General features: G+C 43.2%; 1 protein-coding gene across 2 annotated transcripts; it reads right to left on the bottom strand.

The window, feature by feature from the left end:
* Position 1: 1 nt before the first annotated feature.
* Positions 2 to 14740, bottom strand: apba1b (amyloid beta (A4) precursor protein-binding, family A, member 1b). 2 transcript variants are annotated; one of them, XM_026911826.3, is made up of 13 exons: positions 14179 to 14740; positions 13356 to 13933; positions 8655 to 10421; positions 8452 to 8565; positions 8314 to 8353; positions 7724 to 7869; positions 6582 to 6668; positions 5920 to 6123; positions 5295 to 5474; positions 4358 to 4570; positions 3107 to 3226; positions 2482 to 2622; positions 2 to 904 (listed from the first exon to the last, which is right to left on the bottom strand). In XM_026911826.3, the coding sequence occupies exons 3-13, from the start codon at positions 10380 to 10382 to the stop codon at positions 833 to 835; spliced, it is 3045 nt and encodes a 1014-aa protein (XP_026767627.2). In that variant the 5' UTR covers positions 10383 to 10421; positions 13356 to 13933; positions 14179 to 14740; the 3' UTR covers positions 2 to 832. The 2 variants fall into 2 exon arrangements, with proteins under 2 accessions (XP_026767627.2, XP_053097069.1); XM_053241094.1 differs by lacking the exon at positions 14179 to 14740 and having other exon boundaries at positions 13356 to 14047.
* Positions 14741 to 14815: the final 75 nt, after the last annotated feature.

The following is a 14815-nucleotide window of genomic DNA, read 5'->3' as shown; positions in this document are numbered from 1 at the left end:
CTCTATGCAGTTTTCCTTTACTTTCATGAATAACAGTGTTGTTTCTCAGGTTATTTCTGCACCATAACTTCATATTGTGTAATATATAACATCACAAACACACACACACACACACACACACCTGCGGCGCTGCTCAGGCTGACGTTAGTGTAGGTCCAGTGTTCAGATGATAAATAAATCTCTGGATTTTAGTCTTTGGCTGTTAGAGAAACGTGTCGTATGGAGGAACGTGTGTGTGTGCACGTAATAAATGTAGTTATTAATTTTCTTTTCTTAATTATTCCAGTGACGGAGAGATTTCATAATCATAGACCTCTAACAAAATCCCTTCATATACTTAAAGAAATCTTTCATCTGAAATAGAAGCTATAAATCTGGCAAATCTTCTCTGATGAACACCAAAGTCTGAAACGTTAATCTCCTGTAAACAAAAATCCATGACACTTGCACAAAAATGAGACTTTATCCCAAAATAAAATAAAAAAAAAAAACCAAACCAAAACTTTGAAGGCTAATAGTAAAATAAGCAATATGTCATAGGAACCAACAAACCATCAGTTCTAACACGATTATCACACACTGCATTTAGCCTTTGGGCTGTAATCCAGTTTACATCCTAGTAGAGTTAGCAACCGAGCTAATGCTAGCATGTCTGGGTGATGTAGCTTCTCTCCACAATTACACACGTTATTAAGGCAGATTAAAATATTATGAGAGGAAAAGTTTTTACTTCCGGAGTAAGAAATCTGTAAACAATCTGATAATCATGTGAAGTGTGACGGAGTGTGAGGGTGAGGCGTAGCGATGTTAGCGATCTTTACGTTAGCGGGGTTCAGATGTAGACGGGCTGTTCCTGCGCCGTCAGCAGGCGGTACATGGCAGCAGGCATGGTCTTCATGTGGATCTGAGAGGAAGAAGAAACAGGATTCATAACAAGATATAAACATCAAAAACTCTACACTACCACTCTAACTAGCCTAACTAGCCTAACTAGCCTGCAGAACACTAGTGGGTAAATGAAATGTATAAATTATTTGACTAATTTTCTAAGCCCCTGAATGACGCGTCACTCTGACGACAGCCGCAAAAACAAAGTGGGAGACTTTAATGATTTTTAATACCAAGTCGTAATTCGTTTTTTCTAAAATGTCGCTTTGTGCTGTTGGACATCAGAATCGGAAAAGTGTTCATACACACGTTCATTTTTACTGCATACTATCCAATCCCACGTGTTTCCATGCCAACAGAAGACGGTTGTGGTTACGGCTGGTGAAGGAGAATGAGTCCGTCTTCGCAGCGATCATTTCCTCTCAGCTAAGCAGCTATCATATCAGTGAAAATAGAATTTAACGGGCGTCACTTGCTAGTTAGCTGCCGTCTAATTTATATTGCTTTAACACACTTACATACAGAAGCTCACCTCAAACCTACACCAATAAGCTAGCTAGTTAACGCTAGTTCCTGCGGAGGAGTTGATTATAATGGACGCGATTAGCTAGATAACTTTGTTCAGCTTATAAACGAGTTCATGGCGTCTGTTTGCGCAGCACCTCGGCTTTCATCGCCATGACGACGTCCTCGATGTTGTAATCGACGCAACGTTTATGTCTTGATCGTCTCCACAAACTACAAAGATGTAATCATGAAGAAACACGTAGACTTTAGCATACTTAGCATCGTTTAGCCACAGACAGGACGCCGAGCCGCGAGGATCTTCCAGAGTCACGCCGCTTGAAAGTGTTAGTTTAGCCGAATAGCGCGCCGCGTGTTTTAGTGCTAATCCTGAATAATACATGGAGAACATTTTAGCTAATGTCAGTCTGATTCCTAAATAAACTCCTGCCAGATTCTTCAGTCTGATTGTAATCAAGCAGTGACAGTAGTGACAGGCTGCAGCTACTCGGGTCTTTAATTAATGTGATAATTACAACTCGCAGGATTCATGCAGCAGTATAGTGGCAATATCCCTCATTTTCTCCCTGATTTGGTCACCTGCCAATTCCCAGCCCCTCAGCTCTCCCCTACAGCACAGCAGCTAGTAACCGTGAGGGAGAGAAACGACACGCAGGTGATTTTAATAATCCGAACATGGAGCTCAGAAAATCCACTGAAGCAGCTGCGTAACCCGACTCTGAACACCAGCAACTTTCCTCATGTAAATGTTCACGTGACCTTTGGACTAATTCACCGACTCCGAATACGACCCTGTGTGGTTCGGGACGCAGCCGTGAATTCTCTCTGAATGTGAAATATTTGTCTCTCGCAGTAATTCAATTAAATCACACAATAAAGATGGACGCTGTTATGGAGTGTTCTACCAGAGAGGGTGACATTCACAAATTCAACACATTCAACAGGTTTACATTTTAAAAGTTATTAAAAAAAACCACACGAGATTAATGTTTAGTTAAACCTGCACTGTGATTATGAACGTAGAGAGTAAAGTGATTGTGTGTTGTTTGTTATTGTGCGTTACTGTACCTCTCCTACAGCACTAGACAGAATATGAACGATCTTCTCGTGGGGCGTGGCCACCACACTCTGCCCGTTAATCTCGATGATGCGGTGGCCCACTCTGACTCCGCCCCTTTCTGCAATACCCCCCCTCATCAGACTGCAGATCTGCAATCAGGAGAATGTAATAAACATGTAATAAACATATAGATCAGACTTCAGCTCAAATAAACACCTCACTAATCCTGCTTCATTACTGCACTTAGATATCACGCTAAAGCTTTTGTACCCGAGTATAAATATAACGCTCATATTAGAGTCAGGTGAATTGTTAAGAATATGAAAGTGTGATTTATCTTCAAGATAAAGTTTCATTACTTCTTATTTCAGTACAAAAAGATTACTTAGTGGACAAATTAAGTAAGTAACAGTACAGTTTTAATTCTTTCCAATTATAGTTCAGTAAGATTATAAAACAAAACCCCAAATTTTTACTCGGAATTGTTTGTTTGTTTGTTTGTTTGTTTGTTTTCTCCCCTGTAACTAAGTCCAGACAATCATATTACACACAGTTCCTTCAAATAGAAGTCATCAGATCTCTAATAGGAAGTAGAACAAAAAAAAACACCACAGTGAGCCCAGAGTTACCCACAATGCCATTCTGTACGCTGAAGCCGAGCTGGTAGCGGAGGTCTGGTCTGCGGATGAGGACCATGGTGACTGGAGGACATCTGACAATGTTCATCTTAACCCTGGACTGAGACTTCAGGCCCTGAGGACGAGGGGCACAAACGTGTTCACACAAATTCATCCACAATCCATTCATCCGGCCTCGTGTGCTTCACTCAGAAAAAAATAAGAAATGATGTGATGCTGTTTATGAACCTGAAAATTATTATAATCTGTTCATTAGAACGATCACATCGCTATAATAACAGCTTATTTCTGCATCTGATTTCGTTCCCTATTCACTATCTAGTGCACTATTCAGGGTGCAGTTACTGTTGTAGAGTGAATTCACAGTGAATAAATTATATTCCCTGAGCAGCACACTACATTCTTACCCATAATGCACCATGAATCCAGTGTATAAACACTGCTTTCACACTACATACCCGAGCAGCTGTGTGTGTTAGTGTTACAGTAAAAAAACGAAGCCTGCCATGTTAGCGAGAAACTGCAAAGAAGCGTAATCTCCTCTGTCCTGAAGATGTCAGAAAACTTACAGTTACAGCTTTACCTCTGTTACAAAGCACTGACACTGGAGACTCCTTCCATACATGTTAAATAAACATCTCATATGAATATAAACCTGTGATTTGTAGCTGCACTTCTGTCAGAGCAGCTGTTATAGAAAATTAACCAACACCTTCAGAATAAAACGTAAATAAAAGGTGTAATGAGCATTAAAGCCAGGAGTGAATCGTTAGTAGTGTATTTAATAACAAACATGAGTTTTATAGTTTAACGGCAGGTGATGATGTGTTTCCAGAGCGCTCAGTACTAAAGTGTGTGAATTCAGTCAGGTGTCTCGCTCACTGAACCCTACATAGTGCACTTTACAGAACAGCCCCTGTAGTGACTAGTGGACGAGGGAGTGAGGGAGTGAGAGAGTGAGAGTGAGTGAACGAGAGAGTGAGTGAACAAGGGAGTGAGAGAGAGAGTGAGAGTGAGTGAGGGAGAGAGTGAGTGAATGAGAGAGTGAGGGAGAGAGTGAGGGAGTGAGAGAGTGAGTGAGAGAGAGAGTGAGGGAGTGAGAGGGAGTGAAGGAGAGAGTGAAGGAGAGAGTGAAGGAGAGAGTGAGTGAACGAGAGAGTGATTTAAGGTTAGGGTTATTGGAGTTGAGGTTCAACCCTGAGAGTGAATCCTCACTGTGGCGTGACGATGAGGTGAAGCTGCTCACCTTGATGATGCTCTGGCAGGTGGACAGCGGCAGACCCACCAGACTCGTCCCGTTCACCGTCATGATCTGATCTCCGATGTTGAGACGGCCGGATTTCGCCGCCGGTCCAGCGTGCATCAGGCTGGCGATGATGACGGTGGGTAAGATGGAGCCCCATCCGGACTCCACGATCACCACACCCAGGATTTCACCCTTCTGCTTCTCTATATACACCTGTTACACATCACACACACACACACACAACCGACTCCTGTACATCAGGACTTTCCTCATACACACCTGACGTGTGTGTGTGTGAGCAGATCTGGTCAAACCCCACGCTGACTGATTTTCAGCTCTGACGCAGGAAATTACAGAGATCAGGGTAACTAGTGAGCTCCAGTATGTTAACGTAGATCATTCCCTTCTGCATGAATTTAAAGAATTAAAAACATACTGTGTCTAGTCACCTGGCAAACCTGTAACTGCTCACTCTGATGGTCTGTATGTAGATTAGTTTCTTATTTAGTTTTTAAGGACTAGATTTAGTTTAGCCAATCAGAGTGTCTTATTAAGAACGTCTACTCTAGTGTACAGGAGTGTTTAATAATAAAACCCGTAAAGCTCGCGACCTGCTGTAACCAACACTATCTCTGATTCAGCATTCTCAATAATAGAAAAAGGAACTGTAACTGTTTTTGTGATTCGCAATGCCACAGAATGGCACAATGTCGCCGCGGGTAACATACAGTTCTACAGTAAATAGAATGCAGTAAGATTCTGCGTGTATTACATTACCCTCTAGCAGAACAGCTTTGAGCTACTGAGCAGAAGGTTGTGAGTTTAAATCCCAAGCTGTAACTGTAAGACCTTTAACTCTCACTTGCTCCACTGTAAGTGACTTTGGATTAACGCTCCTGCTACATGAATAACTGTAAATTTGCTGTGTTCCACTCACGTCTCTGCAGTTCTCAGACTTGGAGAAGTGGATGAGGTCGTCGTTGTACATGTCCTGAGTGTTGAGCAGGTCGCTGTACTCTCTCTGACTCAGGTCCTCCGGATCGATACCATTCGCGCGCAAGAACTCCTGATACGCCACGCTGAAGGACTGACCGATGGACTGAGCGATCAACTGAGCCTGTGAAGGAAAAGAGAAGAGAGAAAGAAAGAGGAAGAGGATTCAAGAAGCAATTCCACTGACAATTACGAATAGAGAAGAAGTGTAAACCTCAAATGTCTTTGGAACTCCAAATTTATTTTTGTAGTTTTGTTTCAAAATCAGAAACACAGCAAATATCTGGTATAATTTTTGTTATAAATATAATGTTTCATTTTAAATATGATCTTGTACCCCTTTTCATGAACATGACAGTACAGCATTAATCTGAAAGCTGTCATTTAGACTCTGGAGATAAACTCTGGGACAGTGTTTAATTCTGTTTATAGTGAATCATGTCACCAGTGAGGCCTGAGGAGCTTCACTTCAGTCACATCGGTTTTTTCTGGCACTTGTTGTTAAGGTACATTTCCAGACAGGGAACTGAGACTAGTGAGTAACGGAGTAACAGCAGAAGTGTGCTCACGTCCTCTGACTCGAACACATGGCAGATCATCCTGTACTGCCGCTGTTCTTCCTGCGCCGGGTTCAACTGCTGAGCATCGGCCGTGTCCAGCTGCTCCTGAGCGCTGCGAGAGCGGATCATCTTCCTGCGCGCCATCAGGACCACCATGTTCCCGATGTCCGCGATGTAAGAGATGGTCCTCAGAGGATGGTCCATCATTGTCTCCTGCCAAGCATTGTTTAAAACACATTCAATTCAAATCACCAAAATAACCCAAATTTGTGTGTGTGTGTGTGTGTGTGTGTGTGTTATTGACAAATAAAAATCATAAAGGTTGTTGTGGAACCTTAAAATAGTTGCAACTAGTTGGCATCAGAAGTCACAATTAATTGAATGAATTCAATTAAAATGTCACGTGATCTCAATACAACTGTTCCTGTTCCTGGAAGAACCCTGAGCTCGTTGGAGAACATACCTACAGGCCAACCAAGAGGCCAAGAGAAACTCTCAGCATGATGCTAGCACCACCATGCTTCAGTGTTTTAACACTAAAAAATGTGGAACAGTTGAAGGGCTTGAACACCTACAAACCTACAAACTTGTTTGTAGGAAAAAGAGAGAGAGAAAGACAGAGAGATAAGACAAAGAAAGAGAGAGACAGACAGAGAGAGTGTTTTGTTCACCTGTGTGTCAGCGTTGAGAACTTTAATCCTCTGAGTCGACACGAAGAGATCCACCTCAGTGGTAGAGAGAAGCTCGCCTCCTGCACCCTGTCATCAGGAAAAAGAAAATAACAAAAATTTTATTATATAACACTGTCCACCTCTTCTCAACCAACTCACACTCAGAGAACTGGGTTTAATGTTTCTCCGTCATCCTGTCGCTTGTAATCTGGTCCATTTATCCAACGTTCAGACACAAAACAAGAGACGAGAATCACTTGGATGCTAAAAACAACAGAAACAGCAGTGACCATAACACAGTGTCTAATCATCACAACATACCGTCTGTCTCTGTCTCTCTCTCTCTCTCTCTCTCTCTCTCTCTCTGTCTCACTCTCTCTCTCTCTGTCTCACTCTCTCTCTCTCTCTCTTTCTTTCTGTCTGTCTCTCTTTCTCACTCTCTCTCTTTCTCTCTCTCTCTCTTTCTTTCTTTCTGTCTCTCTTTCTCACTCTCTCTCTTTCTCTCTCTCACTCTCTCTGTCTCTCTCTCTCTCTCTGTCTCTCTCTCTCACTCTCTCTTTCTCTCTCTCTCTCTCTCTCTCTCTGTCTGTCTCTCTTTCTCTTTCTCTCTCTCTCTCTTTCTCTGTCTCTCTCTCTCTATCCGTGAGCTCCTGTTCAGCGTGAGTCTGAAGAAGCAGACAAATGCAAAGTGAGGACACTCAGGACTGTGTGTGTGTGTGTGTGTGTGTATGCAGCGACGGTGATGGTAAGTGTGATATTATGGGATGGTTTAGCTGAAGGGGTACAGGGCGGTGTGTCGTCATGGTGAAGAATCCACATCACTATGATAGGCTAACGGTGAGAAATGTTATCAACAAGTTGTTTTCTAATCGCAGTGACACGAGCAGCCCCGAGCATCAGTGCTGTCTCTGAGCATCACCTCCATGTCACTCACTTTGGTTTGTTGTGTTCAGAAAAAAAAGGTCAGCTGAGGAACATCAGATAATAAACCCATAAAAATTCAGAAATAATGTTTAAACATCAGCAAGTAAACTGGCTACTAATAAGCCAATATGTGTAAAAGTCACCTTAGTGATCAAGGCCAAGTCAATAATAATAATTAACCAGACAAATGTAGCTCCGCCCCCAGCCCTCGTTCTCACCCGGACGCGGGTCATGGCCTCCTGAGCCTGCTGCATGCGGGCGCTCTTACTCGGCGTTCTCTCTGACAGCAGCTGTGTGGAACCCAAAAAACTGGCTGCAAATATGATACCATCGATTAAATCCTCTGGATCACACGGTCCTGGAACTGACAAAACAATCACAGAACAATTACTGACAAATATCTCTGACCACAAACACTATTTAAATGACATAAAAAACGTTAGCGAAAGCAGCCACAGGTGACGATTAATATTATTATTTACATGGCAGCACTGTTGAATTCTGATTAGTCAGAAGGTGTTGATTCATTTTCAAAGAACAGGAACTAACCTGTTTTACAGACATTACATGTAACTATAAGCAGATAAAAAGTACGTTTTTTAATGAATAAAAAAAATTAACTGTTGGTTAATTTCTGTGATATAAGAGGAATAGAAAAATATGAAAATAATCTTCAGAGTGGCAACAACACCTCCGCTTCAACACACCACTGTGTCATTGATTATTTTCCTATAACAGCACACCACAAGTGTTTTATTCCTCACTTATTGGAAATCCTGTCCTTTAGATTTAAGTAACTGGAACTTACCATCAACATATGTAGGAAAAGCAGCCAAGTTCCTTCTAAGCTGAATATAAAAAAACAATACGTTGTCAGCAAACTGGTGTAGATACAGATAAAAAGTTGTTAAAGTGGTACAGGCAGTTAAAAAAATGAGCAATTCACCTCTTCAGCTGTTGGTAAACTGGGACTGATGTCTGATTCCTGGTGCTCATGAGCTGTGGAAGATTCTGCTCCCAGAGGAACTATGGGATCTGAAGCTAGAACCTGGGAACATGTCTGACACAGAACAACATAGAACCATGAAAAATACTGAATAATAATAACCTCAGATGAAGATGAAGAATGTTGTGTAGTCAGACACTCACCTCGTTCTGAGGAGAAGGAAGCTGTGGAGGAGATGGAGGTGAATAAAGCTGTGGCTGGCACTCCTCCACCGGGCTGACGTCTCTCCTCATCACCCACACCGGCTCTTTGGGTTTGTCGGGCGTGTACGGTGAACGCACCGTCTTAGTCTTCACTTCCTCGATTGCCTCCTTTATGTCTCTTATTGCCAGAGAGATCGCATCTCCAGAAACATTTGCAGATTCTTGAATAGCATGTGGTCTATCTTCTAAAGAGTCATGTTCTGGCTTCTCTTCTCTGTCCAATACAGGCAAACGAGGACGAACCTCACACTGCTCCTTTCTGATCTCTGAACATTCCTGTTCTATACTACGTCTCCAAACCTTACTTCTGCTTCTATCAGGACTGCTAGCTTCATCTCCTGAGTATTCGTCATAGTGGTGCAGTCTGGAACCGACAGAACCCTGTGGTCTCTGCTCCTCATGGAGATTGATCTGTGGATTAGCCTCACTGGTGGACATGTCATGGTTTTTCTCAAAGCCCTGCTGGTCCTCAGAGTGTTCCTGGTACCATCCTGTTTGTGGTGAGTGGTACAGTTCTCTGTCTGATTCTGTTGGAGTCACTGGGTAGAACTTTGGACAGGACTCAGAGATTGATGGATATGAAGCAGAAAAGGCTTCTGAACTGGTGTCTGAAATTGTTTCTTCATAGGACTGAGCACCTGATTGGCATTCAGACCTCATGTCTGTGCTCATGGCAGCGTAGTTGGCGGAGGTGAGATGGATAGGACCTGATTTGGGCTCCACGGGGTAACCTCTAAGAGGTTCTGAGAAAGGCTGAGCCTGGAAATTAGGGATTGGTAGTGGCTGACGTGGAAATTCCGCAAAAGGTGGAACATCTACTCTGATGGGCCCAGACCTCCTACTGGTCTTCTTACTACCTTTTGAACTACCAGCGTTTGCCATGGAATCCTTCTCCAATTGACTCTGTTCTTCCTGTTCAACATCTTTGTGAGACTCTGTCCCCTCCTCTCTCCTTTCCTGACATCCCTCCACTTCCCATTCGTCTATCCCACCCTTGCACTCCTCTGTCTGCTCCCTCTCTCTGTGCTGATCCTCGGTCTGCTCAGAGTGTGCATGAAGGCTGCTCTCAGTACTGGAGGAACAATGTAGACCTGGGCTACCTTCATCTTGCTCCTCTACAGGTGATACCTCCTGTGGAGAGGGGGTTAGTTCCTCCTGGGAAGGAGTCAGATCCTCCTGTGAAGATGGAGTCAGCAGTTCCTGGGAAGACTCCTCAGGAGACAAAGTGTCCATGGCCGGATTGATCTCAGGAACATCGACGGGTTGCGGAACTGCATGAATCTGTCTGGGTTGCTGTCGATGTCTGTGCTGATGCCCTCCATCACCACTCCTTCGATACCTCGACCCACCTGGACGAGGCTGCTGACCTGTCTGTGGCCCTGCATCTCCACTCTCACTCGACCCCCTCTGGGCGTGGCAGGGGGCATGTCTTCGGCTGCGTCGTGGTGGAGCTCGATTAGTGCCAGGCTGCTGTTGGTGTGACTGTCGATGGTAGTGATGATGATGATGATGATGATGTTGGGCATTTCCCTGTTCGTCTTGGCTGTTCAGCTGGCATGGCCTCCACCTGGGACGGCCTCCTTCTACAGGAGTACTGTTTGGCTGCCGGATGCGCTGAGGGATTGGGGCTTTGGACCCTGCCTCCTCTGGTTCCTCCCTGTGACTCATGGCTGTTGCTATGAAGTGGACATGATGCTGTTGCACAACCTGGTTGGGGGGAAGGGGAGGGGAAGGGAGGGGGGTTTGAAACATAAATAAAATGAAATGAGTGCGAGGGTTGGATGAAGCTAGTCCCACAGGCCAGACTTTGAGCTACCGAGTGTTTTTCTTTTTTTTTTTTTTTTTTAAGAAATGCACTGCACAGCATACTTTAGGGATAAGATCTCAATCCCAGTGGAATGAGATGGATAATCTGAGATTTCATCCAGACCCTGAACAGCTGGCAGATGGTGGAAGGGAGGACAAGGTCAATGCCTGTAAAGACCCGCAGTAAACAAATTATTCTCTCAGCAGCACGCTGGAAGCTGACATTTTACTGGAGGTAAAGATGGTTATGTATGATAAATGATGAACACTGTTATGCAACAACAAAATGCTAAACAGTGTGGTCTGTGATCCTGATATGTTTTGTTGGTACAGTTAAAACCTGACCTCTCTCACTTTCAGTAAACGCTTTATTCAGGTCAGGGATCCGGAGCCTATCCTGGGAACAATGGGTGCAGGGCATGAGAATTCACCCCGGATGGGATGCCAGTCTTTCAAAGGGCACCATGCACACAACATTCACACCCTCACTCACACCAATCCACCTACACACATGTGTTCGGACAGTCAGAGGAAACCAGAGAAAACATACTTGAACATGGAAGAACATGCTGAACTCTGCGCAGACAGTAACCCGAGCTCAGGATTGAACTCAGGACCCTGGTGATGTGTGAAAGGAACGCCAAAACCTACCTACCACCTTATACCTGACCTGTATTATGTTATTTGTTCACTCATGAATTCTGTGATTCATCAAAACCTCTGTAGAAATATCCACAACATGTAAGAGAGGTCAAGATGCTCACATCACACAGTACAAAATGTATTGATTAGTTAGAGGACTCATTTGCATATTCTGACCTTCTGCAACATCAGTACATTAGTGCAAACACCATCGATATCAATTCAATAAGATATAACAGTTAACACACGATTATATTACATAACACCACTCTAAACACATCTCCATAACCAACATAACCATTAGCCTCGCGGTTTATTATCATCCCAGCAGACAAAGGGAAGGATGATGGTGTGTGAGTGTGTGTGTGTGAGTGAGAGAGAGAGTGAGTCCCAGATGGCCTGTGTGTGTGGGTTGTAGACATCACACCCCCGTGCCGTACAGCCGAGTCTCAGTTTGTCCATCTGTCGCCTGTGCAGGAAGATTCACCTCACCACGACCTCACTGACCTGCTGCACTTTTTTAGCATCACAGTCACCATCACCTCACCTGGATCTCTACAGGTTACATCCAGCTCTTAAAAGCGTTCTTTAGTTTGATCCACTGGCGGAGGGTTCTCTGTAGAACCCTTAAACAGGGGATTTCCTTTTAGAAAAGGTTTAGAAAAACTCTGTATGTACCTTAAAACCATTAACTATCCAAAGAACCCTTGAAGAACCCAGTTCTAAGAGTATGCGTTCTCCTTACATCATATACACAGAAGATTTACACCACTGTTCTTGTATTGATTGGTCTAAAATAAAGATATGACATATTTAGAAGTGTATACACTCCTATAAAAAACAGCTAAATATAAAACAACCTAAAAAAAACACCTTAGGGATTTGGGATTAGACGTGCTGATGTGCTCATTAATCTGTCAATCAAAACACCTTTTACAGCACGTCAGGATGTGAAGTTTAGTGACGCGAAATTACGCAAACACGCGATCAGCTGTAACACGGTGAATTTTCATTCAGCTAATAGATCTCAGTAAATATTTACTACTTACTCACTTTCAAATGAATGGAAATACATTCATAAATCTACAAACATATGATGATTAAAAATAAAATAAAACAAAACAAATTATCTACACGGATTAGAACATGATTAAAACACAGTGTACTATAGTAGAGCACTTCTGTAAAATATATATGTACATGGCATACACTGTCAGATAAAAGGGAACTAAACTGTACCTTTCCTGTCACTGGGGTGGTACGCTTATCTTTACGCTTATCTTTACGCTTATCTTTACGCTTATCTTTAGTATCTTTCCCCTGGAAATGTGGATATAGTGGCCTTTAAAATAATTTAAAATAATTAAAACAATTGGACTGTGATTGTTTTTTAGTAAAGGGTGTGTTTAATGGTTTATCAGACAGCTGAGCGCTCGTGATGTAGGAGTACTGAGGTTTCTGTTTTGGCCACTAAAGTGCTGCACAGCAGAAAGACCTCCACATCACTGCCGCCTACATCACAGACAAACAGCAACGAGCTCGTTCTGCGTTCTGGCTTTTGCTTTATCTTTCTAAATAAAAGACATATTAAAGGTACAAGACGGTACCAAAGGATGGTTCCACCCCAGCGACGAGGAAGGGTACAGTTTGGTACTCGATTATTCTGAGAGTGTACAATAGAGAGCGATTTGAAAAGGAATCTGTAGAAAGGATTCACAGATATTCTGATTTGACTTCAGTTATTATAACCTCCTACAGATCTCTTTCCAGAGTAACACATGAGGACAGTTATAATAAACACACACTTAGTGTAAAAGACATATATATGAGTGAGGTATGAATTTCTGAGCCTGGTTTTGATAGCAGACAGTGAATGGTAGAAGATGTTAGAAGATGTTAGATGTTAGTGGATGTTTTCCATCCACAGCTCTGAGCTCTGATTATTCACTCTAATATTATTTTAATAATCACTGGTAGAACTTTCAGCTCTAATCTTTAACATCACTGAGAGGAGCATCAGCTCTGAGCTTGTGTTTAAACCCCATGGCCTGCACTCAGGCTCTAAATCTCTTCTTGGATAATCAGATTAAAGCTGTGCGGGTCTGTCTCACGCACGCGCGGTTTAAAAGGTCATGCTGCGTGATAAACACTACATTAACGCAGAAACAGAGATGCGGGACCGCACACTGGTACCTGTTAGGAAGCGGAGGGATGATGAAGCACAGCTCGGGTCTGTGGGTCCATGTTCCTCTCGGTTCTCCGCGTCAGTCTCTCTCTCTCTCTCTCTCTCTCTCTCTCTCTCTCTCTCTCTCTCTCTGTGTAACGCGTCCGCGCGCGGTGACGGTGAGAGCGGCGCAGTGCGCGCGCAGAGACGCACCGGATTACAGCCGCATCCTCCGCGACACACCGACACACCCTGCACACACACACACACACACACACACACACACACACACACACACACACACACACAACAGCAACCTCTACAGGAGACCCGGAGTCAGCGTTCCAGCGTTTCCATGGTAACAGAATAGCTTACCGAGTGGTTTTAGGATTGTGGGTAATGTAGTCCAGCTCTGTCATCTTCATCATGTCCCAAACCACACCCTGTTCTCTAGCTGTACAGTTCACTGGGTAAGGAGTTTTTCTGTTTCAGAAATAATTTCTGAAAGTAGGCTATAGTGTAAAATATCCCACAATGCACTGCAGGAGGCTGAGGTCCAAGCCGTGCAGCCTACAGCGGATGCTGAGTTCCCATAATGCACTTTGCCCTGAGTGGGGAAGAGGGGTGTAGAGTAGGGCACAAAATAAAACAAATTAAAGTGAAGTTTAATTTGACACCTGAAACTGACATCTTTCTTCAATAATAATAATAATAATTATAATAATAATAATAATAATAATAATAATAATAATAATAAACATGAGCTGATATAATTACAGTCTTATAAATCTGTTGTCTCATAAATGTGTAACATGATTAAAAACAGAAGTAACATGATTAAAAATACTGCACTGTTGACGTCACAGTGGTGCTGCGTTTCTCTGGAGTGAAGCTGAGCAGGAAGTGGAGGACAGTCTGCATGGTGAAGGCATCTGGATTAAAGCTGTGAATAATTTTCAGATTCTTCAGTATGAAGTCATGATTCAGGTCTGAACTGCACAGATTGTTACTGTTCCTCTGAGCTGTTCCTCTGAGCTGTTCCTCTGAGCTGCAGGAGTCCAGCTCTTTCCTCCTCACGCAGACTCCCTGAGCTCTGAGGAGTGTGTGAACAGACCACAGGCAAGAAGAAGGAGCTTTCTGACTGTGTATGTAGTGATGAAGATGATGTAGTGATTATAAAATACTACTTAAATTAAACAGAACTGAATTCTACAGAACTCATTCCTTAGTTCACACTTCTCGACTGTCTCCAAGCTTCTTCACTGCAAAGAAAAGAAGTGTTTAAAAACTGAAAATGAATTGAAAGTAAAGGAAGAAGGCCGAGCTGGACGTACCATGCAGCTGGACAGATGTGAATCTGGATCTGGTTTATATTTATATTAGCAGAGCTATCCATTAATCACACACTCCCTCTCTCTCTCTCTCTCTCTCTCTCCCACTCTCTCTTCTCTCTCTCTCCCTCTCTCTTTCCTTTCTCTCTCTCTCCCTC

The sequence above is a fragment of the Pangasianodon hypophthalmus genome, chromosome 17 (assembly GCF_027358585.1).
Source record: "Pangasianodon hypophthalmus isolate fPanHyp1 chromosome 17, fPanHyp1.pri, whole genome shotgun sequence".
Lineage (NCBI taxonomy): Eukaryota > Metazoa > Chordata > Actinopteri > Siluriformes > Pangasiidae > Pangasianodon > Pangasianodon hypophthalmus.
This window is presented reverse-complemented; position numbering and strand designations above follow the sequence as displayed.

What these genes read in the sequence shown, in the direction of transcription:
- apba1b (XM_026911826.3), bottom strand. Translation starts at nt 10,382, where the DNA reads ATGAGTCACAGGGAGGAACCAGAGGAGGCAGGGTCCAAAGCCCCAATC. An exon ending in TTCTCAACGCTGACACACAG is followed by an intron (nt 6,124 to 6,581) that starts GTGAACAAAACA and finishes AATGCTTGGCAG; the next exon opens with GAGACAATGATGGACCATCC. An exon ending in CCTGCCAGAGCATCATCAAG is followed by an intron (nt 3,227 to 4,357) that starts GTGAGCAGCTTC and finishes CCTCGTCCTCAG; the next exon opens with GGCCTGAAGTCTCAGTCCAG.